Genomic DNA, 24,839 nt, shown 5'->3' with positions numbered 1-24,839 from the left:
TCTCAAAAATGTTATTTAAGAATAGTCACAGATATATTAATTACAGCACAGGGGATATGGTCAATAATATTGTAGTAACTAACGAGGGAGTCAAGTGAGTATTTGAAATATCAGTGGGATCACTCTAAAGTAAATGTACAACCACTATGCTGTACATCTGAAGTTAGTACAGAATAATACTGAGTATAAACTGTACTTCAAAAATAAGAAGAAATCAAAAAAGATTTCTTTTTACTTAGCCCAGATCAAATTTCTGAAGAAAGCAATGAAAGCTTTCTATTTCTGAGAAACCCAAGGCTTTCTGAAACATTTAAAACTTTAGTGCCCATCTTTTTTTTTTTTCTATGTATTATCCCTTATCAACATCCCTTGGTTTCCCTTTAAATAGCTCTGCTTCCTAATGGTACTTGGTGCTGTCATTCTTAACTGCAGGGAGTCTTAGATTATTCACCATCCTTGCTCAGCTGAATAAAACAGTGATAGTGATCTGCAAACTCATTAGTCAACAAAGCCAAATATCAACAGTACAAGGACTGAAATTTCTTTTGAGAGTCGATTTGTTTATACTTAAACTTCTTCTAATGCCACTTCTTCAAAATAGAGTCGCCCAGGCCGTGATATTTTGTGGAAGAGCCACACTCAAGCGGCCAAAGAGCCTCAAGTGCCTCATGAGCCGCAGTTTGCCAACCATGGGAATAGGCTATACCTAACTACCTCAGGGTTACTTGCAGCCTACCTCAGTTTGCACTCAATCAAGATTCATCCATTTACTTCCTTTTCAAACAGATTTATTCTGAAATGAGCAGGGGGGAAAAGATAATGGACAAAAGGAGGGAATACATTCCTGACATTTTACAGTAAATCTGGGCGATTTTGAAGCAAAATTATTACCTAATAATGTTGCCTATTCATTGGAATTCAAGCCCAATGTGAAAGGACACTACATTGCTAACACAAAGTTAACCCAAGAGTAGACAAATGGTTTTTTTTCTTTTCTTGTGCAAGCAAGTAATTCTATCTTCCACTTAAACTCTTGTGGATAAACTCTTATGCTGATATTTTGATAATGATATATCTACATCTTTAATTACTGCAATCATATAGCATTTCTTAAACGTACTATAAAAAGTATTAGACATAAAGGAAAATGGAAACTTAGAAAAATGTTTTAAAAGGCTGAGGCCATATACTGAACACATAAGTAAAGATCTCTCTGATTTGTTAGAAGAGACAAATTTAGAATAACATTTCCACACTGCTAACATTCAGGACAGTATAACTTAATCAGAATTTTCCCTGGTCATTTATTTTCACTAATCTCTAAGTCCCAGAAAATATGTAATTTGATTGATACTTTAGTTGTATAATTTTTAATATTAAATTTTCTTCTGGTCTCTGAATATTTTTTTAATAGTTCAGATTTAAAGACTGAAAATATAATTTAAACTGGCCCTAAGAATAACCAGTAAACAATTTCCAACATAGGAGAAAACCAATGGGACAGAATACAGTCCTATTCTTTCTTCCATGACTTTAAGATTCACTTGTAATTTAAAGAACTGCAAGATAAAATCTTATCGTTACTGTCATCAACTGTTTATAGACTGCTCGCTATTGAACTTGAAATTCATCGGAGGTTATGTGAGAAATATAAGATACCACCACTGACTCTAAAGAGTCTATAGTTGGCTTGAGGGAAACAAAAGTGAAATTAAGTAACAATTTAATTTTCATTTTTTATATATATTTTATTGATTTTTTTACAGAGAGGAAGGGAGAGAGATAGAGAGCTAGAAACATCTATGAGAGAGAAACATTGACCAGCCACCTCCTGCACACCCCCCACCGGGGATGTGCCCGCAACCAAAGTACATGCCCTTGACCGGAATCAAACCTGGGACCCTTCAGTCCACAGACCGACGCTCTACCACTGAGCCAAACCGGCTTCGGCGAAATTAAGTAACAATTTAACTCTGCTTCATTAGATAGCTATTGCAAGTACATTCATGTTCAAAGATCAAAGGTAGAAGCAGTATATTTCAACTGGTTTTGTCAGAATAAAACTTCACAAAAAGGACAAGACTTTGCACTATTCTGGAAGAGAGAGGTTTAAAAAGTAGGTAACAGTGTCAGGCTGGTTAACCTGAAAGACTTTCAGACTTTTGACATCATTTTGGCCTCAAAGGCCAAGAGTACAGAGACAGGATTTCAACAGCTTAAAATATGATAGTTGGGCAATACAACTAAAGTGGTTAACCAGATGCGTGGGGCCGTGGATGTTTTTCTGTGAAGAAAGTGGTTTATAATCTGGAAATCATTAAAAATTTATTGTGGCAGATTCTCTTGTGACTTGACTTTCAGTCCTGGATTTTCTACTTCTTAACTCATTCTCCGGCCTTCCTTTCCCTAGCTGCAAAATGAGGATGGGAGAATTTTTCTTATCTTCCAAAAAGCAACAATATGCGACTCAAAAGCAAATGAGCATGAAATGTTTTGGAAGCTGCAAAACACCAAGAATGTTTTAATTAGTATTACATAACTCTGTAGTGTTATGACTAAATTCTTAATGTTTTGACCAACAGTAATTCATTCCAGCTTCTCCAGATATCAGTGTCATATTATGGATCGTTTTGTTTTAGCGTGGTACAAAAAGATCACTGTGCTGTTCTTTATTACCTGGACACAGTGCAGGTAAGGCAACTGGCTTCCCTTTAAATAGCTCTGCCTCCTAGTGGTACTTGGTGCTGTCATCCTTAACTGCAGGGAGTCTCAGATTATTCATAATCCTATCTGTTTTTGCACAAGACCCACATCAGAGATGCCTAGACATGAGCCAGGCATGGGCCATGGGCCAGAATGATTTCAATGAGAACCCAGGTTAAGTTACAGAGTGCTTCCTGATTAAGTTGGGCAATCTAACAGCCCACTTCTGGTGGGGATTTTCTATTATCTGCTTGCCAGCTATAAAAAAAAATATGTTTTCTTTATATGCTGCAAACAATGCATGTTAAGTTTGTGCAGAGTGGCAATGAGGTAAAGCATGATAGCTATAAGAGTGTCAAGAGGAACTGGAAATAACTTCTCATGACCTTTCTGTGATCTTAACATTTAGTGCCAAAGCTAACTTATATGTTCACTGATATTTAAAATAGGTTATTTGGAACTCACCCAAACACACACACACACACCACACACACACACACACACACACATTAAGATTCAATAATCTATGTCATCAAACTTTTTTTTTTTTTTTGCCTCACAAAGTCTTATTATACTGTGGTTTATTTCCTATGGTTAGGTTGAATTTAATCATCCACGATTTTTAGTCACATTTTTGAGGTCTTGTCTTATCCACATTAGTGAGGTTTAACTGTTGTCTGTAGATGCATCCTAATCTCTAAAAAGTCAATATAATAAAGTGGTAGGCTGTTTTTCCAGATTGCCACTCCCCAGAACGATGAAGGATTGCATTAGCTGAGTCAGATATGATGCCGATTATGTCAAGAAGCTGTTCAGGAGAGACACCTTCCCGTTCAGCTTCCCACAAAGCGAGACCAAACCTCTCAGCCTTCCTTGACTGGAGAATTTCTTAAGTTTCCTTCCCGACTAGATGTCCTGAAGACCTATGTCACTTCCTCCTTGATCAGCAATGGAGATCATGTCCTGCCAAGGAAGATGAGTAGAAGAGTTGAATAAGGTCACCAGGGACAAAGGAAAGAATTTTGTTCCATGACTGATTTCTGATGCCATTATATTCACTGGCTGCCTTTGCTGAACTACTGTGAGGACAAGGATCTTGAGAACAATCCAAGAGAGTATATCCAGTAAGACTTTCATGAGAGAAAGCCAGCGTGCTATTCAATATCATAGCCATGCATGCCATGGGTTTAGAACTGTCAAGGACTAGGCCATCAAACCTCCAGTGTTCCATCTACTTCCACAGATAACAGAGAGTGTGCGGTGAGGCAGAGAAATCGGGGTGTTAGCTTATCCCTCAGATTTAGGGATTCACTCTAGACCAGATCAGGCATGCTGAAACGGCCATAGTCACCCTACTGATCATGAAGTCAGATCATTCCAGAAGTTTGTGTGTCTGAATCACCTTCCCCTTACATGAACTCGTTTGAGTGAAGCCAGAGTGGGTGCTGTCTTGCTGCCAAATTGATTCAAATCCCTTGACCAAACTTCATGATGAGCCCCTCAAACCCATCAGCGTCCCACAGCTTCTCCAAACTTCTGCACACCTGGCTGAGGAGCTATCGCTAGAGCAGGCTGGGTCTCCCTGGCCTTGCTGTCACCCTCACACACCTCTTCCTACTCCAGACCAAGAACATACCTCTTCCAACTCACCAGTGTATACTGAACTGCAGAGAGCAAGGTATCATCTGGCAGGGCAATATGCTTGCTAAACTACAAGTATAAGGTTTCCAGTAAGCAGACTTGATTTGCCAGCCTATTCTTGCCACGGGGTTAAAGTGGGAGTACAGTCACTTGAACCGTATTATCTTGCCTTCTAACGCTGGCTGAAGTTCAAAGAAAATAAACTAACTTGAGAACCCAAGCATGGCTCACCTGCGAGGAGAGGAGGGGAGGTGGAGCTCTCAGTGCCCCGAAGTTCTGATCCCGGCTTACAGGTCTTGATAGCGCATTCGAGTTAGGGAGGAGGATGCATTTTTCTAAAATCAAACCTCCTGCTACTTTGGTTCCAGTCCTCCTCTTTACATGGGGATGAGGTGCACCTCCTAGGGGGCTCTGCTCCCCAGAAGCTGGTCTTCGCCAGCCCTGGCTGGCCCCACAGATGAAATCTCCGCGCGATTGCCCCTCTGCTGCAGCTCCATTCACGCGGGGCCACGTTACCACATGCTCCACGGGTGGGGTGCGCGCAGCTCCTCCCTGTGACCCCACTGCCCAGCTCTCACTGCCCATTTCCTCCCCCAAACCTCTTAACCCCCCCGCCCCCTCAGCCCGGGGATTTTCCCCAAGCATCCCAAAGCTTTGAGTTTCCTGCCTGGAGGAGGGTGCGAATGCCAATATAAAGGATGCGCTGGGTGTGGGGACTCCACAGTGCAGCTGGAGTTTCAAATCCCTGCACCTCCCTCCTCCTTTGCAGAATCCGCGCCCTTGCCGCTGCCTCCTCGCCGCTATGAGTCTCCTGCCAAGCCGAGCCGCCAGCCTCCCAGGCCCATTCGGATCGCTGCTCCCGCTGCTCCCGCTGCTGCTGCTGCTGACGCTGCCAGCGCCACTGACCAGCGGTGAGTGCCCACAGCCAGGGGCGCACGGGGCAGAGCGATGCGCCCAGCCTCTGCTGCAGCGGCTTCAGCATGGGGAGCGCAGGGAGTTGTTTTCTCAGCAACCTGCCCCCTTAACGGAGTCTCTCTTTCTGCCCCAGCTGGTCCTCCCAGGGCCGTCGTGAACGAGCTGCGCTGTGTGTGCTTAACCCTCATCCACAAGATTCATCCCAAAATGATCACCCACCTGGAGGTGTCCGCCGCAGGTCCAGGGTGCCCCAATGTGGAAATTATGTAAGTTTTAGTGCACTGCGGTGTCCACTGTGACCTTGGCCTGGGTCTTCAGCTCCTGTGGCTCATGGTTGCATTCCCCCCCCCCTCTTCATTTTTTTTTTCCTCTTTTTTTTCTTCAGAGCCACCTTGGTGAAGGGGAGCAAAGTCTGTCTGGACCCAGAAGCCCCTGTGGTCAAGAAAATCATCCAGAAAATCTTGAACAGGTACCTGTGGCTTTGATCTTCATGGTTTTTAATTTTCTCTTGGAGTGTGTAGCCTGGTCAAGGTCCTTATTCTATGCATAGGTTTGGCTACCACATCCCAAACCATTCTTTAAAAGGTTGTTCAGGAGAAAAGGGAAAGTTGTTCCAGAATGTTCAGGGAGAATCTTTATCACCAGTCTTCCATGTAATCACCCAAGTGGTCGCCCAGAACTCTTGACTATGATGCATATATTTTGTTAGCTTAGACCTTGAGTCCACCCTTAGCTCTTTATTGATCTTAAGTTCTGTGTTTTGAAAACTAGTTAGAGTACACCAGAGTGTGGAAATTTGGTTAAATTGATACTTCTTTTTTCCCTCAACAGTGGAAAGCAGAAAAATTAAGAGAAAGGATCGTGCTTTGGAAAAACTGGCTAGTTCTTCAGCAGAGCAGTTTTTCAGGGACCTCTGGACCAGTGAAGCCAAAAAGCAAGGGCTAATTTTCTCCAATGAGTGAGGTTTCCTCATGAATCCCCCGCGTGAAGAGATGGATGGGACAAGGGACCTATGTTTATCCTTGCAGCTTTCTGCTAATCTAACGAAGTATTTTACATAGTATTTACTGCTATATATTTTGCTGCTATTTTATCTTCTATGCTATTGAAATATTTGTTAAATAGTGAATCCAGAATCACTGGTTATTACTCTTTCAAGGTGACTAGCTTATTTCTAGGATATGTTCCTTAGAACATGATTGAAAAGGCTGAAGATTTAAAGATGAATGATCTTTCTTTAGAATGCTATACATGAAGATATTCTGTAATCCCCAGTCTTCTCATGAAATTGTAACTATTATGAACAACAAATACGTAACTATCAACAAGTGAATCTAAAAACCAAGGAAATTTTTTTAAAAATCTGATGAACAATATTAACTGTTGAATATAATAGAATCAGAGGTATGGAAGGGGAGTGAACTGACGATTCTTGGGGAAAGGGGGAGAGGGGGATGTGGGAAGAGACTGAACATAAACTGTGCACCTATGGATGAGGACAATGGGAAGTGGGGAAAGGGCAGAGGGTGGGGTGGGAACCTGGTGGAGGAGAGCAATGGTGGGGGGGTGGGGGGAAAGGAACATTTGTAATAATATGAACAATAAAAAATTATAAATAAAAAAAAAGAAAGAAAGAAATTGTAACTATTTAGTATTAATTCTTGAAATTAGAGAATTTCCTTACTCTTTACCTTGGGATCCTATTTCAATTATATTGCACTAGAAATCTGAGCACATCATACAGCCATCAGTGTAGAATATATTTCCTTATTTAGAATTTTTAAATTCTATAAGGAGTAATATATTATTTTCCTATAACTTTAGACATATGATGTCTTCTTAGTATGGCATAATGTCATGACTTACTCGTTGAGCTTTGTCTTTTATATTGTATTTATTAACTATTTTATTATGAGTACTATTGTATAATTTTAATCACTAAATAGTTGCTTTGGATGAAGAAGCTAGGAAATAGGTAAATTTCTTATTGCTAGTTTCTTTATGAATAACGAAAACAATAATCTGGACTCAGAAATTTTTGAAAATATATCTGAGCTATTTGAATATAAACTCATAATTTAGTTTTCAAAAAATATACATCACTGCTAAGATTTGTAAATGCTTATGTTGTATCTTTTAAGGGTTGACAATTTTGTTATAAAGAATTATAGATGCATCACATTTACTATGTTAAAATTGTACTTTTTAACTGTGTGTGTCATTGTTTTATAGAACCTTTTTTATTCTTTGGAAAAATAAAAGATTTTAAAATTTACTCATGTTGTTTCTTTTTTCTTATATTGTTATAATATTTGTATTTTTCTTTAATTCTACCTTATTTTGAAAATTATGCTGCTTTCTGGCTATCAGAAAGAACCCTTATTTCCCAATGCCACTGCATTTGTTTTGCCCTTCCAGTTATCCCTTCACAGTACCATAGCCTCTTGGTCCTTTAGAAAACACAAGTTTCCTTACTTTAAATCCTCAACTGGCTTCCTATTTCCTAGGCATAAAATAAAAGTTTACAAGAAGGCAAATTATGTTCATTCTCATCCAACTTCTGGTTACTCCTTCAGCTTCACTTTGCAGTCAAGTGTTTGCTTCTTTCCTGAATCCGTGCTTTTGCATTTGCTAGGGCTCCAACCAGGAGTAGCTTTCATCTTCTGCCTCTAGGAGGAAGCTTATTCATCCTTCTGCACTTGGCTCAAGCAATACCTCCTTCACAAAGTTTTCCTTGACACTCCCAGCAGAATTCACAGTTTCTATTTCGATAGCATCTTTTAGGTATTTGAATTTATTTGAATAGTAAATATTGCATTGCTTTCACTTGTTTAGAAGTTTCCTTACCCTACCACTTTCTTACCCCTCAGATTTAAGGGCTCCCAGAACATCAACCATATTTCATTTCTCTCTGCATCTCCCATACCTGACACAGATTGGTTTCATGAATTAATAAGTTATCCAGAACCTTGGGTTGCCCCTATCCTAAAATCAATTACGTGGATCATGCTAAATGTTATGTAAATTTAATTCCTCTACCCTCTCTTCTCCTTCTAGTCTATAAGCAATCCAACAAGACCTTGGCACATGCAGCCCCTCAACATAGAACACCTACCTCTCCCTTTTACCTGGGTAACTCCCACTCTTCCTTTGAGGGCAGTTCACCTGTCATTTAGGACCTCTCTGACCCTTTCCCTCACCACATTAATGCCCGTTTTACATTCTCTCATTAAAAAATTGTTTTTTTCTTTTATAACATTCTGTCACCAACATGACTATAGAGCCTATGGAGACTATATATGTGGTCATTCATTTAGTGTATATTCCAACTTCACTATAAGCTCCATCAGGTCAAAGACAATGTTCATCATGTTTATCTCAGTTCTTAGGGCAGTGACTAGCTCATAGTAGGTGCTCAGACAGATGTATTGTCTAGGCAAAATAAGTCCCATTGTCTTTCTAGTATTAAAATGGCAATTTTATGTAAATAGCTCATTCTCAGGAAAAGCACAAAAACAACAAAGAAGTACTAATCCAATTAGTATGCCGATATCCACCTTCCAATTAAAGTAATATAGTGTATATGCTTATATTGGCATGTATTTGTATATATTAGTATATGCTAATATGTCACTAGCATATTAAACTATATGTAACCTGTTATTCTATACCTTTTTATCTTCTTATACATAAAATATCAATTAAATTAATATATTTTCCTTTATTATTTATTAGCATATACACTGAGTGACCAGATTATTATTATTTCTGAATGCATGATAATCTGGCCACTCAGTGTATATCCTATATAATAAAAGGCTAATATGCAAATTGTCCCTTCGAGCAGGAGTTTGATCAGCAGGCAGGCCGACCAACCACCGGTGTCCCCTCCCTCTGGCCAAACTGGCCTGACCCCACCCATGCATGAATTCATGTACCAGCCCTCTAATATATATATACACTGAGTGGCCAGATTATTACGCATTCAGAGATCATAATAATCTGGCCACTCAATGTATATATACTAGAGGCTCAGTGCATGAAATTCATACACTGGGGGAGGAGAGTATCCCTCAGCCCAGCCTGCACCCTCTCCAATCTGTGACCCCTCAGGAGATGTCTTATTGCCAAACAGGCAGTTGTACATCCCTCTCACAATCCAGGACTGCTGGCCCCCAACCATTTGGCTGCCTGCCAGCCTGATCAATGACCAGCTGATCCCCTATCAGTACAATTGCCCCCAACTGCCCTCCCTGCAGGCCTGGTCCCCCCCAACTGTCCTCTCTTTCAGGCCTGGCCACCTCTAACTATCCTCCCCTGCTGGCTTGGTCACACCAACTGTCCACCCCTGCAGGCCTGGCCCCCCCCAACTGCCCTCCCCTGCTGCCCTGGTCACCCCTAACTGCACTTCCCTGCTGGCCTGTCACCCCTAACAGCTCTCTCCTGCAGGCTTGGTCCCCCCCCAAAAAAAATAACTGCCCTCTCCTACAGACCTGGTCCCCCCAATTGACCTCCCTCCCCTACAAGCCTGGTCCCCCCCAACTGCCCTCCCCTGCTGGCCTAGTTGCCCCCAGCTCTCCTTCCCTGCTGGCCTGATCACCCACAACTGCCTTCCCCTGCTGGCCATCTTGTGGTGGCCATATTTGACCATATGGGGGTGGCCATCTTGTGTGAGGGTGTAAGGGTCAATTTGCATATTACATCTTTATTATGTAGGATATATAACATACACAGAGAGAAAGAAACACAAATATATGGAAAAACCTAAAGTATATTCAAAGAGAGATGGCTTTACTGACAATTTTTTTCAGCAATATATAAAGCATAAAACATTTCAAATTTTAAATATATATATTAAACTTCTGAGGTCTCTCTTTGTTATCTTAAAAATTCCCTTTTTTTTTTTTTGTTTGAACCCATGAATTATACTCTACTCATAGAGAAACACCAAAAAAAAATATTATAAATATTTAAACTGTAATTTTCAGTATTTTAAAATATTCATGATTTTGTATATCAGCCCCAACATACTCATCAAATAAGTGCCTGGTCATAATGAAAGCATATTAAACTTTCTTTAGTTGAGATGGGTGAAATATATATTTTTCAAAGTAATAAATATCACTGGTTTACTTTTCTTTATTATTATTCAGATCTTTATTTTTCCTAAAAGTAAGATTTATAAGTTTAGTTTGTTTATAAACCATACTAAAGGCCCAGTGCATGAATTCAAGCACAGCTGAGGTCCCTAGGCCTGGCCAAGCATCTGCATGGAAGGGCTTGTTCCAGCTGGCTTCTGGGCCCTGGGCAGCACCTGGGTTTCCAGGGCCCCCGTGTGCCTCCCTCTGCCTGAGTCACTGGGCACCCTGCAGCTGGTTGCCTTCTGCAGGACAATTGGACTCTGCTTGCACCCGCCTTGGCCTGGCACCACCTGCTCACCTGCTCCACCATCCCACTGAGGTCCCGCACTTGTTGGGGCCCATCAGGGCCATCAGTGTCTCCACTGTCGCCCACTGCTCATGCTATAATTGGTCATTCCATGAAGAAAATAAATTATAGCCCTGCCACGTGGCTCAACAGTTGAGCCTCAACCTATGAGACTTATGAACCAGGAAGGTTAAGGGTTCAATTTCCGGTCAGGCACATGCCTGGATTGTTGGCTCAATCTCCAGTGTGAGGCATACAGGAGGCAGCCAATCCATGATTTTCTCTCATTATTGATGTTTCTATCTCTCTCTCCCTCTCCCTCTCTAAAATCAATAAAAATAAGAAAACAAATTACAATATATTACTTATACAAAAACCTCAATGACAGTTAATACTCCCCAACTTTTTATCTTATCACTAAAAAACTCAAGGACTAATGTATCTGGGAAAAATTAATCTGATGTTTGACTTCTAGGAATATGTCTTAATATTTTCCTTATATAACCCCCAAAATATATTTTCACTCTCTTATCCCCACAAAACACTCCCTTATATATTAAATCACTGGGAACTAACATTGAGTATCAACTAAAATCTATTCTATGTTACCACTCCAATCTAGACAAGTACAATGTGTAATTAATGCCTTTCATTCTACCAGATTTTCCTGCTTGCCTCTGGGTGTGACCCACTTACATTATCCTTCAGTTACTGAAGGAATGACAAGATCTATGATAAATATGACTAGTGGCTTTGTTTTTCTATGCTAGCTTTAATTCTTGTATAAGGAAAAGAATTGCTGTGGGTAAATCATATTATACATAACTTGAATAGTCCTTCCTGGATGTTACAATTGAGAAATTTACCGGACAGAAGGAGCACCTGGAGATTTCAATTTGCCTCCCTGACTAAATCACAGAAAACGAGGGAAGTGCACATGATGCTGATTTTGGCTGATGGTCATGGGTGGCTTTTAGTCAGCAAAATTAACATTCTATTTCCTCATAAGGATTGTTCATACTTCAAATATGTAGAGTAAAATAATATCACAGAAAGACCTAGCATTCAGGTATGAAAATTTGTTTCTACAAAGTGTAGAGTCCTGTTTTTAAAATACTGAGAATTTGCAAAATCACTCCCAACACTGGAAAATCCATGTTCTTAATGGATGTATTTCCACTGCCACAGAAGTGTGCATGATGGTAACAGTGGGAAATTGTAACCCACTCCACCATTCCTTTGACATTGCTTGTATAAATGCTGACTCTGACTAATGTGTAGCTTATAGATAAACAGCATCTGTATAATAAAAGCCTAAATGACCATTATGGTGGAAAAATCACAACAACCAGTCACTATGATGTGCACTGACCACCAGGGGACAGACGCTCAACGCAGGAGCTGGCCCCTGGTGGTCAGTGCGCTCCCACAGGGAGAGTGCCGCTCAGCCAGAAGCTGGACTCATGGCTGTTGAGCACAGCAGTGGTGGGAGCCTCTCCCACCTCTGCAGCAGCGCTAAGGAGCAGCGAGCCAAGCAGTAAGGAGCAGTGAGCAAGCGGGCATTAAAGAGCACGGGGTCCTGGACTGCGAGAGGGTGCAGGTCAGGCTGCACACATTTTGTGAACTGGGCCTCTAGTGTTTGTATATGAATCCTAGGAACTAACTTCAGAGGATTTAGACTCCAACCTTCAGTCATTCTCAGTTTTAAGAGATTTGCTGACCTTCAACCAGAGAGCCAAGACAACTTAGAGCCAGGATGATAAAGCCACCCATTACCATCAGCCAATAGTAGAACATCACTTGACCAGTTTCAAGATCTTTTTTGGAATTGAGTGTGCTAATTTTCATGTGAACTTTTCAACCCTTCCTTTTGATGTTTTTGTTCTGCTTTACCTTTCCCTCCTTATAAAAATCTCTGCCTGAACTGAGAAGTGGAGATGGGTTTTGGGCTAAAGTTCCCCATCTTCTTGAGATGCAGGCACTAAGACAAACCTCTTTTCTTTTCTCACTAGCACCTGAGTCATGAGTTTGGCCTTTGTGGCAGCAGACAGCTGAACCTGGGTTTTGGTTACATGATGATTATTTCTGACCTACCTCTAGAGTTGGATCAAAAGAAAAAATAGTTTATTCATTTTCAGCAAGAGAGGCCAGTGATATTTCTTTATAATTTGTGGTGCAGCAGAAAGAGCAATTTTGTTTTGAGTGCCAATAGTTGGTCTTCAGATACATTCTGTCATTGCATGTATTGATGCCAGTGAGAGCTTTATATGTATCACTTATAAGTATAAATCTAGTTTTGAGTATTTTCAGTGATACAAATTTGGCAATTTATTTGACATCCTCATACCTCAGTTTTCTCATCTGCAAAATCAGTACAATTATATCTGTCTCTCAGGCTCAAAGGAAATGCTTAATAAATATTAATTCCTTTCTCAAGTCTCATAATTCAAACTCCCCTTGACAAATGAGAAGACTGAGAGCTCAATAGTTTATTTTTTCAGATTTGTCCATATTCTTCCCACCTATGCATAAGTGATTAATTTTTAGTGCTTCCAAGAACTTTTTTCACCATTCCTTTTTAGGAAGCTTCTGGAATCAATGCATTCATATTCTACTATATTTTTTTTTATCAATTATGTGGTAACATTATTAAAAAGTATGGTGTATTTTCTTTCTTTTTTTGTTTAAATATATTTTATTGAGTTTTTTTACAGAGAGGTAGAGAGAGGGATAGAAAGCTAGAAACATCGATGAGAGAGAAAATACATTGATCAGTTGCCTCTTGCACAACCCCTACTGAGGATGTGCCTGCAACCAAGGTACACGCCCTTGACGGGAATCAAACCTGGGACCTTTTAGTCCGCAGGCCGACGCTCTATCCACTGAGCCAAACTGGTTTCGGCTATTTTCTTTCTTATAAACATTCATCCATCAAATATCAAGATATTTGATATCATTTATTTTTTTAATAATTTTGATTTATTTCAGAGAGGAAGGGAGAGCAGGGGAGAGATAGAAATATCAGTGATGAGAGAAAATCCATTCATTGGTGATCAATCTTGCAACCTGGGCATGTGCCCTGACTGGTTATCAAACTGAGACCTCCTGGCTCATAGGTCAACGCTCACCACTGAGCAACATCAGCCAGGCTAATATAATCTATATATCTATAAAAGGCTAAGTTACCAACTGTACACCCTTCTGACTGTCCAACTGATTGATCAGCTCGTACATATGACACGCACTGGAAATTTCAAACTGGAAATTTCAAAATAAATGTTGACTCACCCATGAGCAATACATAAAAAGCTCTCACTAGCACCAATCACACGTGATGCCAGAATGTATTTGAAGACCAACTATTGGCACATTGTACCTCTGCAGCTGAAAGAAAGCAACATTGTGGACAGAATTATCATGTTGTTGTTTATTCATTAATCAATTTGTATATTATTTTCATATACATTTTACAAATTTTCTTTCATGTCTGATACTTCTATTATAGAGAAAGGGTGAATAGCAATATTAAAATATTTTATAATGCTATATTATACATACTATTTTGACATGCAGTTTTTTGCAGTAACGTAATTACTGCACAAATCTTTCTTCTAATTAATTCCCTTTCAATGTGCACAAATCCATGCACCAGACTGTAGAGGGCCCCCTGAGAAGGCACATGGGCATTTCTTTAATTATTGTCAGCGAACTCAGGGTGACAGGCAGAGCTACACCCTGGGAACATGCTTCCCCAAAAAGGTTGGACATGTTATCAGCACTGACTTTTTACCTTTGCCCAGGTGTCTTTGATATGTAAATCCAGTCAAGCACCAGGAATGCTTGGGCCTACTCAAGAATGCAAATAAGTTCCTTTAATCCTAAATTTTGGTGATAGTTCCTGGTATTTAGGGATATATAAATAACAACTCTACATGGGCTTGAGGTCCCTGTCTCTCCATCAGAAGAGGGCAGCATCCCACCCAGCTCCCAGCTTTATAAATCTATCTTTGTGTCTTTCTTTCTTTCTTTCTTTCTTTCTTTCTTTCTTTCTTTCTTTCTTTCTTCCTTCCTTCCTTCCTTCCTTCCTTCCTTCCTTCCTTCCTTCCTTCCTTTCTTTCTTTCTTTCTTTCTTTCTTTCTTTCTTTCTTTCTTTCTTTCTTTCTTTTTTTCTTTCTTTCTTTCTTTCAATTCCTGGCCACCTCCACTCAAAATTGGTTTCATCTCTCTTTCCGTGCTGGACCTGAAAAAGGGAGATCCCCACCATATCTGACCCCAATCACCAGGCCACTAGTTTATTGATAAGCCTCTTACATACTGGGCCTTGTGCAAGATCCTTATGATATAGAGATTACAAAGATAAGATGTTTTCAGCCTAAGTTAAGGTCTTTTGGCAACAAAAGCATTTTTTTTTTTTAACTAAATGAAAAGAGACTGATTTGTAAGAGTTTTATGTGGGAGTTCCTAGTACCAAACTTGGAGAGGATATTTGTGTGAAAGAAGTTTATTAGAGAGTGCTCACTTTGCACCTTTCAGGAAGTACAGAAGCAGCTTTGGGCAGAGGAAAAGTTGCTGTGAGGGCAAAATAGTCAGATGGTTCTAGGAGAAGCTCTGGAGTTGGGATGGCCTTTAGAATCATTCTGAATTGTGGCAAGAGAGTCTCTTCTCTATCCTCCCATTGATCAGCCATTAGATATGAGCTAAGCCTGGAAGGTGGGCAATAGTTTTGGGTGAGCCAGTTACTTTACACCATAAGCTATGCTCAGAGAGGGCCTCAGTTTATAGTTTTCTGTGCCCATCATTCCAACAGCTGAAGAAAGCCATGGTGCATCATGGTTTCAGGGACAAGGGAGGAGAAGGAAGAAGCAGAAAGGGAAAGGGAAGAGACGGAAGAAAAGAGGAAGGAAGTAGAAAAGAGGAGAAGAAAGACTCCTGTCTTCCTCTCGCTTTCTCCCCCCCCTTCTCTCTCTCTCTCTCTCTCTCTCTCTCTCTCTCTCTCTCTCTCTCTCTCTCTCTCTCTCTCTCTCTCTCTCTCAATATGTTTTTATCAAGGGAGAAGGACAGAAACATCTTTGAGAGAGAAACATCATCCATTGGCTGCCTCCTGAATGCCCTCTACTGGGGATCCAGCCTGCAACTTGGGCATGTGTGCTGACTAGGAATCAAACCAGTGACCTCTGGGTTCATGAGTCAATAGTCAACCACTGAGGCTGGTATGCCAGGATTCACATTTTTTTTCTTTTTTTTACCTATTCTCCTTTTGTCTCCCTTCCTTTCCTTCTCTCCCCCTCCCTCCCTTTTTCATTCCATCATCTCATTCATTCTTTATTTATTCCTGAGAAATAAAATAATGCTGCTTAAAAGAAGAGGAGGAGCAGGAGGACCAAGGTGCCTCAGCAGAAATCTTAGCCAACCTCCTCCCATGTAAATTAGGTCATTTTGGACTTTACAGCCATTTCAGTTGCCTCCTGGCTACACCCACTTACGTAAGCTCAAGCAGGATGACAGCAGAAGAACCTCTCATTAGCATACCGAATTATCAGAAATAATAAACTGTTATAAACCACTACGTTTGGGGTTGGCTTGTTATACAGAATAAAGGATCCAAAGAGAAGCATCACACATCTAATGTTCCACAAGTGATATTAATCGGCATAGAATAAAAATTCTCAGGCTGCAAAACATTAAAGTGATCCTTTATAATAAACTAGAGGCCCAGTGCACAAAATTTGTGCTTGGGTATGGTCCCTAGGCCTGGCCTGTGATCAGGGCCATCTTCCCCAGTTGCTGTCAGCCAGCTCTGCCCTCCACTGCCACTCACCCTGGGTTCCCTATTTGCCATCAGAGCCTGCCAGCTGGGGAGAGGGACTGAGAGGTTCTCACCCGCTCACTGGCCCTGCCCCCACCATGGGTCACCGTCTGTATGTGGGGCCACCAGTGGGGCAGGGGCCTTAGCCTGGCACTGCTGCATCCCCCACTACCCACGCCCGGTTCCTCATTCGTCATTGGGCAATGAGAGCCTGCTGGCCAGGGAAAGGAACCAAGAGGTGTCAGTGCACCTCATAGTGACTGGTTGAGTGGTTGTTCTGGTTATTCTGCCATTGGGGTCAATTTGCATATACCCTTTTATTATATAGGATAGCATTGAAGAAGATATACCCTCTCAACTGCTTCATCCTCTCTACTCATTCTCCCTCCCATGTTTCACCTCCATGCAGTATACAGCACAATGGAATGAGACCCAGTTAATTGAGGCCTGGATCATTCTTGTCAACTCAATTATATAAAAACAACAATATTTGATTTCAGTACTTATAGGGAATCTTTTGTTGACTATAACTTCAATCTATTGATGAAAGTGTTTTGACAAACTGACTCAAGTTTTTATTATCCCTGGGATCATCTGCACCAATTGCTTTTACAACTAATTTGCAGAAAATAGCTTATACTTGGGAAGTGTCAGTTTAAAATATCCTATGTCAGTCAGAGTTAATATATATATTTTAATTTTAATGTAAATTGGTCCTCCAATGTCTCTGGCTATTTTCTGCTAAAATAGCTAACAGATAAATTATGTCTTGAGTTTTACAAAATGTGCTAGTTTCCTGGATGACACTGCTATTTACACAATGTCTTAAAGGGAAAAGAGATAAAGTAACTTACCACACACAAACACACACACACACACAAAAAAAAAAAAAAAAAAAAAAAAATTCCAAAAAACCCACCAGGGTGACAATGCAAGATTCATAAAAAGGCTATCAAGTTATTTTTAAGCCCTAGAACTTTTTTTTTTAAGCCCTAGAACTTCTGACACTAATTTTCTAGCATTCATTTAAGTTATAATTTTAAAAGATAATTTCTTTGGATTTAATAATGATTTTAAAAATTTGTTATCCACTTCTGTATTGCCAGTTCATCAGAGTCTGTACTGTGTTTCTATTCAAGGTTATCAAAGAAAATTATATGGAGACAATGATAGCTGTTAGCTATAGTAGTAGTGATAGATTAGTATTTATATTTCACTACTTTGCACAAATATTTGTGGTCTCACTTTATAAACAGAAATAGTTAAATGACTAAGTCACACAATGAAAAGAATTTTTGTAATGTCTGGAACATATTAAATAATCAAAATTTATTAACTAAATGAAAGCTAATAAAAATGTATTTACCTCAAATGCTGACTAATAAGCTTGTAAAATTTGAATGATTCAAGAAACTTCTAATGCTTACTCATGAGTCTTGCTGACAATGTGTCCTTTGTGACAAAATATAGTTGCTGATTAAGACAATGAGTTGATGATCCTGTGCTACATGTGTTCCTCCTTCCCGGTACCTGCTAACTCAAACAGCATCATTAGTTCAAAAGACTTTGCATGTCTTTCCCCCAAAAGAATTAGGAACTGCTGAGTAATATTACTCAATGAACCAGGAAAGGAACTTGGATTTTGTTTGAGTCCAGTGAAGCCAATAAATATTGTTCGTCAGGGGGAGAGGAGAGGAGGGCTGTGATGTTCAGAAAAAGAAAAATGTTATGAATAATGTTTAAAAAATCTTTATTGAAATCTTTATTTTTTAATAATGATTAAAAAATCTTTGCCCTAACCAGTTTGGCTCAGTGGATAGAGCTTAGGCCTGCGGACTGAAAGATCCTAGGTTCCATTCTGGTCAAGAAGGTGTGCAGGAGGCAGCTGATCGATGTTTCTCATCAATGTTTCTAACTCTCTATCCCTCTCCCTTCCTCTCTGTAAAAAAATTAATTAAATATTATTTTTTTTAAAAAGCAAAAAACAAAAAACAAAACTTTATATCTTGCTCTGGAAATGGTTTTGAGTTTATATTTGAATCAAAACATATCTGTTTTACAAATTAACAATATATCATTCTTAGTGATGGGGAAAGGCTCTAAAGTTGTCATCATTCAGGAAGACCTAAAAAGAAGTTTGCTTTCCTTACTCTGTTTTCTGTTGAGATTCTCTCCACAATTCACGCATCATCTCTGCTCTTAGGATACTAATTTCTAGCTTAAGCTTGCTGCTTAAACTATGAATTTCTGATTTGGGAGAGGCGGAAAATCATTTTAATTTAGTATGTTCTACTGCTAGACTGTAAGTTAAAAGAGGATAACAAATGGGGATGGGGGAAAAATAAGGAATAAATTGGGAAACAGGAACTAAAAACTTAAGGAGGTATAGCTGATAACTGATAAACAATAAGAAAAATTGCTTTAAAAGTTTTTTAAACTTGGAAAATTATTATAATAATTCTTTCAATACAAAATAATTTTGAACATTTAATATGTTGATAGCTTCTTCTAGAATTTTAAAGGTCTGAAAATGAAGCAAAAAGAAACTTGGAAGTTTAAATAGTGTGTAAGATGTGAATACAGTTGACAAAGGAAGATGACTTGTGGCCAGGGCCTTATCCTTTATTTACTGTCTTCCAAATCTTTTAAAAACACAGGTACTTGGGGCCATGTGGAATTTGGTTTGAGAATTGTAGCTGATTAGAAAACAAAGAGAAACGTTCCTTCATGTGATACATATTCATGGATTTATTCATTAGCACTGTTTAGAACCCCTGTACATTGCATTACCCTACATGCTCTAGGATCCATGAGACATTCTAAGAAATCTTGGACATGCCTCTGCCTTCAAAAGTGTACAGTCCAGTCAAGGAAGCAAATCTTATAGAGGGGACAAAGTAATCAGACAATAACATAGACAAGCCCCCTTGTGCTCTGTAGGTCCATCTCTGTATCTCTGTGAGGCTTTGTCTATATCAAGTGGAGTTTGAGATCAAGACCCTTAATTAGGGTCTGAGGATTAAGGAATGAAGATCTTATTGCAATTTGTATAGTGTAAAACTGGAAACACCCTTTGAGTTTCCAATAAGACTTAGGTTGGAAAAAAATTGCCAATGCCATTGAATGTCACTCAGTCATTAAAAAGAAGGGGGCAAACTACATTGTGGTAGCATGAGAGGATGCTGGAGACATATGTTTGAAGGACAAAATGTATATATGTGTATCTTCTGTATTCTGTGTATGTATGTGTATCTTCTATATTCTATGTGTCCCTGTGTATATGTACATGTGAATATATAAATGCAGACAGAATAAAATACTAAAGCCATATTATTACTGATGGTTACTATCACAGAGTGGGACTGTGGAATAATAATAAAGAGAAACTTGCATGTTTTATCCACATACATCTGCAGTGTATGAATCCTTTAAAATAAGTTATATTAATTTCTGTGTTAAATTTTTTAAAAAGGGAGCCTGGCTGCTGTAACTTGGTGGTTGATCTATGAACCAGGAGGCCAGGTTCGATTCCCAGTCAAGGCACATCCTGGCTTGCAAGCTCAATCCCCAGTGTGGGGCATGCAGAGAAAGAAGCAGAATCAATGCTTCTCTCTCATCATTGATGGTTCTATCTCTCTCTCCCTCTCCCTTCCCCTATGAAAGCAATAAAAATATATTTTTAAAAAAGAAAAGGAAAAGGAAAAGTAATGATGCTGGGTCTTGCTTTTTAAGGTATATTCAAACAGTAGAAACAAGTATTTTTTTAATATATATATAACACAAGGGAGGATAAATTTGCTTCTACTTTCTGAATAAAATTATAAACAAGTAATACACACACACACACACACACACACACACACACACACACAGAGAGAGAGAGAAACACCACATAAGTGAGGCTTTGGTGGTGACCAGTTGATTTCATCCACACCCTGCAAAGGAATCCCACCGTTTATCAACAACCAAGATAGAAACACCTGCCTTTCGAGGCAACTGGAAAGGGAAGTTAATTCTCTTTTCAAAGAGTCACATGTTACTATTCACTAGTCGGCCTCACATAAATTACATTATAGGAAATACGGGCATATTTCATTGTTACACAAAGAAGAGATATGTAACATTTCAGTCTAGTTCTTACCTAAGTGCAGTGTTAACTATGTGTAAGGAAGATCAGCATTGAGAAAGTGGGAGAGGGTGTATGAAGTAATGCGCAGAATGAAATTTAGCAGGAACTTTAACTGGCCTGGTGTTTATCTGGGTTGGTATAATTACCCTTTTACAAATATTACCACATGCGTTCACTTCCCTTGTCCCATCCCTTTTGTCCTTACTGGCCACATGGGAGTGTGTATAAAAGACACCAGGAGAGTGAGAAAGCCACTTAGCTGCAGACTCCTTGGGAACAGTCCACGCTGAGGTCTCCAGGTTCTGGGCACAACTCCAGGTTTATAGCTCAGTTCTCTCCGCCATGAACCTCAGACCCAGGGCCACCTCTGCTCCTGTCTTACAGGTGTTGCTGCAGCTGTCACTGCTCCTGACTGCGATGGTTCCCTTCACCCTCGGAGAAGGAAATAGAAACTTAGAGGAAGCTGAAGGTGGAGCCCCCGCTTCCCCTCCTCTGTGGCTGCTTCTGCTGTTGCTGTTGCTGTGTGTGTGTGTGTGTGTGTGTGTGTGTGTGTGTGTGTGTGTGTGTTGGAGAGGGTGGAGGGAGGGTGTCAGCTGTCCCAGTAATCCTGAAGCTAGGGGAGGCCATTACACTAACAACTCTAAATGGAGGAGCTAAGCTTAATGGGCACCTACCATATGCCTGGCATTCAGCTCTGGCTCTTTACTATGGGTTTCAGATCATATTCACAGTGACTTGTGCGCTGTAAGCCAGCTACAATTCACAAAGAAAGACATTGAGGAATCAAGCCCATAGATATTAAAGTTACTCATGACTGCTTCTCAGTTTCTATCCCAGCTGGAAGTGTGCAAGAGGAGCTCGATGCTGAACTTCGCTGCATGTGTACACAGACCACTTCTGGCATTCATCCCAGGAACATCCAAACTTTGCAGATGTTCAAGGCAGGAACCCATTGCCCCAATGTTGAAGTGATGTAAGTCCATGCTTTTGTATTGTTAACTCATTAGGGAAACCACTGCCTCAATCCTCATCACTGCTATTTGTTCAGCCCCATCAATCCCCTCTGATAGGACAGGACAGGCACAAAATTATTTATTCTCTTACAGAGCCACGCTGAAGAATGGGAATAAGATCTGCCTGGATCCAAATGCTCCCATGATCAAGAAGAAAATCCAGAAATTTTTGGAAGGTGATGAGTCAGCTGCTTAATCTATTTACTTTCTGTCAATTTTTTTCTTAATCTCCCTAGAGTAATAGGAGTTTGCAGCCTTACCTTTCTGCAGTTTTTCTTTATCCAGGATACCTAGTCATGCTGTATTAAATGTGGATATGTTTCCCATTCTGTCTTAAAAAGTCGCATTTTATTCTGAGAAGGCTGGTTAATAGATGACAGAGAGAAGATAAAAGTAAGCAAGCCTAGTTTCAAAATATAACATATAGCTTATTCTTGGCTGAATATGGTACTGTGCTTTGCATTTCTTTGTATAAAATTTTCCTTCCAAATAGTACTTTTGTGTTAACTTATCTTGCTCTATTTAGCTCTTAGACTAGATGTGCCCATGGCGATTAGTAGAGTCCATAGTGGCCAGTGATATTAGGAATCACACAGAGCCCAGTAGAGAGCACTTGCTCAATAAATGTTTGTTAATATATGTAGGCACTTAGTAGAGTTTTTCATTGTCTTAGTTCTAGGATATCTTGTTGAAGAGAATTCTCTGAGTTTTCTAATGTTTATTTTTTTGCTTTCAAGCCCTAAAATTTAGAAAGTGGTAAAGTGTAAGACTTGTAGATAGTGATTATTTATTTTTAAGTGGATGTATTTTATACACGTAGGCAAAAATAATATGCTAAAAAGCATTAGCAAGCTCTACCAAAACCTCCAGTATTATTAATAATAATAATAATAATAATAATAATACAGATTCTACTTGGTATTAAATATTTTACCTTGGCATCTTTGTACATAATCATATTAAGTTTATAGTTGCAAAGTTATAATTTTAGTATTAAAGTCAATCTTGCAAATAAGTACCTGTACAATAATTAAAACTTTGCCAGGCTGAAAATTATTTTATAATAAACAGAAATTTAATTTGTTTCTTAATCCATTAAATTTATAACCACACTAGTCTTACAGCACTATTAGCATAAAATCAAAATTTGTTATTACTTTGTTGTCATATATTATTATACATAATTGTTGAGGGCAAGCCTTAATTATTCTTTTTTACCAACTAAAGTCACTAGTTGATAATCTGTTTTTAATGTACTAGAATGATGGCTAAACTCTATGAATAACTCTCAAGATGCAGATCTATTAAGTGTTTTACAGGCATGATATAAATAATTCTTATAAAATAGAAATGACCTAATTAAAATCATGTCCTCTAAAGAGAGAATAACTGGGTAACTCAGCTTTGCCACTTGCTAGATGTTTAACTTTGGGCAAGTTAGTTAACTTCTCTGTTCCTAATTTTCTTCATCTCTAAAATGGGATAATAATATTTGCTTATTTCATAGAGTTGATGTGAAAATTAAGAGTTAATAAATTCAAAGAGTGAAAATAAAGCATGTCACACAATAACCCATATACAAATGTTAGTGATTATTTATTATTATTACCATTAGCACCCTCAGTATTTCAGAGAAGAAAAGTGAAGTTCAAAGAGATTAGGAAATTTGCCACAAGATCAGATAAGTAAGTAGGTAACAGAGTGGGGATTTGAAAATATGCTCTTAACCACCAAATCACACTGCTTTCCTAGATTCTTCTTTCTCTAATGAAGAGGTTAGATTATATATCTCAGAGTTATTGGCACACAAAATAGCATGACACATAAATAGCATGCTGCCTATACTACAATAAGTATCAGAGAATAAGGAAGTTCACCTCCCCCAATTTGTGCATGGAATTTTGGGAACATTTGTTGTGTATTAGGCAGTTAGTTTACAAATCAGGCATTCTTTAGGCTTCCTTTTATAATCCCCTCACCATTATAAGTTTAATGCCTTAAAATGGTTTGTCTATAAAATAAATGCATTTAATAGTTAACCCAAAATAAACATGTAATAAAGAAGTAAATTAGGATAGTAGACATTGTCAGTTTTTTCTCTTATAATTTAAAATAGCTCTGCATCTCATTAATTTTGAAGTCATTTCCTAGTGAACTCCAACAGGACCAGCTCCTGGGGTTGGGGATGGCCATTATACTAACAACTCTAAATGGAGGAGCTAAGCTTAATGGGCACCTACCATATGCCTGGCATTCAGCTCTGGCTCTTTAGTATGGGTTTCAGATCATATTCACAGTGGCCTGTGAGCTACAATTCACAAAGCAGGTCCCTGAGGAATCAGGCCCCTAGATATTAAAGGGACTCATGACTGCTTCTCAGTTTCTATCCCAGCTGGAAGTGAGCAAGAGGAGCGCTATGCTGAACTTCGCTGCACGTGTATACAGACCACCTCTGGCATTCATCCCAAGAACATCCAAACTTTGCAGATGTTCAAGGCAGGACCCCATTGCCCCAATATTGAAGTGATGTAAGTCCATGCTTTTATACTATTAACTCATTAGGAAAACCTCTACCTCAATCCTCATCACTGCTATTTGTTCAGCCCCATCAATCCCCTCTGATAGGACAGGACAGGCACAAAATTATTTATTCTCTTACAGAGCCACGCTGAAGAATGGGAATAAGATCTGCCTGGATCCAAATGCTCCCATGATCAAGAAGAAAATCCAGAAATTTTTGGAAGGTGATGAGTCAGCTGCTTAATCTATTTACTTTCTGTTATTTTTTTTTTTTCCTTAATCTCCCTAGAGTAGTAGGAGTTTGCAGCCTTACCTTTCTGCAGTTTTTCTTTATCCAGAATACCTAGTCATGCTATATTAAATGTGGATATGTTTCCCATTCTGTCTTAAAAAGTCTCTTTTTTTTTTGCCGAAACCGGTTTGGCTCAGTGGATAGAGCATCGGCCTGCGGACTGAAAGGTCCCAGGTTCGATTCCGGTCAAGGGCATGTACCTCGGTTGAGGGCACATCCCCAGTGGGGAGGTGTGCAGGAGGCAGCTGGTCGATGTTTCTCTCTCATCAACTCTCTATCCCTCTCAATTCCTCTCTGTGTAAAATCAATAAAATATATTTTTTAAAAAAGTCTCATTTTATTCTGAGAAGGCTGGTTAATAGATGGCAGAGAGAAGATAAAAGTAAGCAAGCC

General features: G+C 39.3%; 2 protein-coding genes across 2 annotated transcripts; both read left to right on the top strand.

The window, feature by feature from the left end:
• The first annotated feature begins 5,036 nt into the window (after positions 1-5,036).
• LOC311611585 (alveolar macrophage chemotactic factor-like) lies at positions 5,037-7,534 on the top strand. Its single transcript, XM_084863886.1, has 4 exons — positions 5,037-5,255; positions 5,393-5,525; positions 5,645-5,728; positions 6,091-7,534. The coding sequence occupies exons 1-4, from the start codon at positions 5,147-5,149 to the stop codon at positions 6,107-6,109; spliced, it is 345 nt and encodes a 114-aa protein (XP_084720012.1). The 5' UTR covers positions 5,037-5,146; the 3' UTR covers positions 6,110-7,534.
• An 11,136-nt stretch (positions 7,535-18,670) lies between these two features.
• On the top strand, positions 18,671-24,533 carry LOC311629463 (platelet basic protein-like). Its single transcript, XM_084897571.1, has 5 exons — positions 18,671-21,090; positions 21,447-21,594; positions 21,728-21,810; positions 24,015-24,162; positions 24,296-24,533. Exons 1-5 carry the CDS (start codon positions 20,964-20,966, stop codon positions 24,396-24,398), a joined length of 609 nt encoding a protein of 202 aa, XP_084753697.1. The 5' UTR covers positions 18,671-20,963; the 3' UTR covers positions 24,399-24,533.
• Positions 24,534-24,839: the final 306 nt, after the last annotated feature.

The sequence above is a fragment of the Pipistrellus hanaki genome (genome assembly GCF_964339955.1).
Source record: "Pipistrellus hanaki genome assembly, chromosome: 1".
NCBI lineage: Eukaryota > Metazoa > Chordata > Mammalia > Chiroptera > Vespertilionidae > Pipistrellus > Pipistrellus hanaki.
The sequence above is the reverse complement of the archived record's forward strand: the minus strand, read 5'-3'. Positions and strand labels throughout refer to the sequence as shown.

Coding starts and splice junctions, on each gene's coding strand:
- LOC311611585 (XM_084863886.1), top strand. CDS start 5,147: ATGAGTCTCCTGCCAAGCCGAGCCGCCAGCCTCCCAGGCCCATTCGGA. Junction 5,256..5,392: donor GCCAGCGCCACTGACCAGCG/GTGAGTGCCCAC, acceptor TTTCTGCCCCAG/CTGGTCCTCCCAGGGCCGTC. Junction 5,526..5,644: donor TGCCCCAATGTGGAAATTAT/GTAAGTTTTAGT, acceptor TTTTTTCTTCAG/AGCCACCTTGGTGAAGGGGA.
- LOC311629463 (XM_084897571.1), top strand. CDS start 20,964: ATGAACCTCAGACCCAGGGCCACCTCTGCTCCTGTCTTACAGGTGTTG. Junction 21,091..21,446: donor AAACTTAGAGGAAGCTGAAG/GTGGAGCCCCCG, acceptor ACTGCTTCTCAG/TTTCTATCCCAGCTGGAAGT. Junction 21,595..21,727: donor TGCCCCAATGTTGAAGTGAT/GTAAGTCCATGC, acceptor ATTCTCTTACAG/AGCCACGCTGAAGAATGGGA.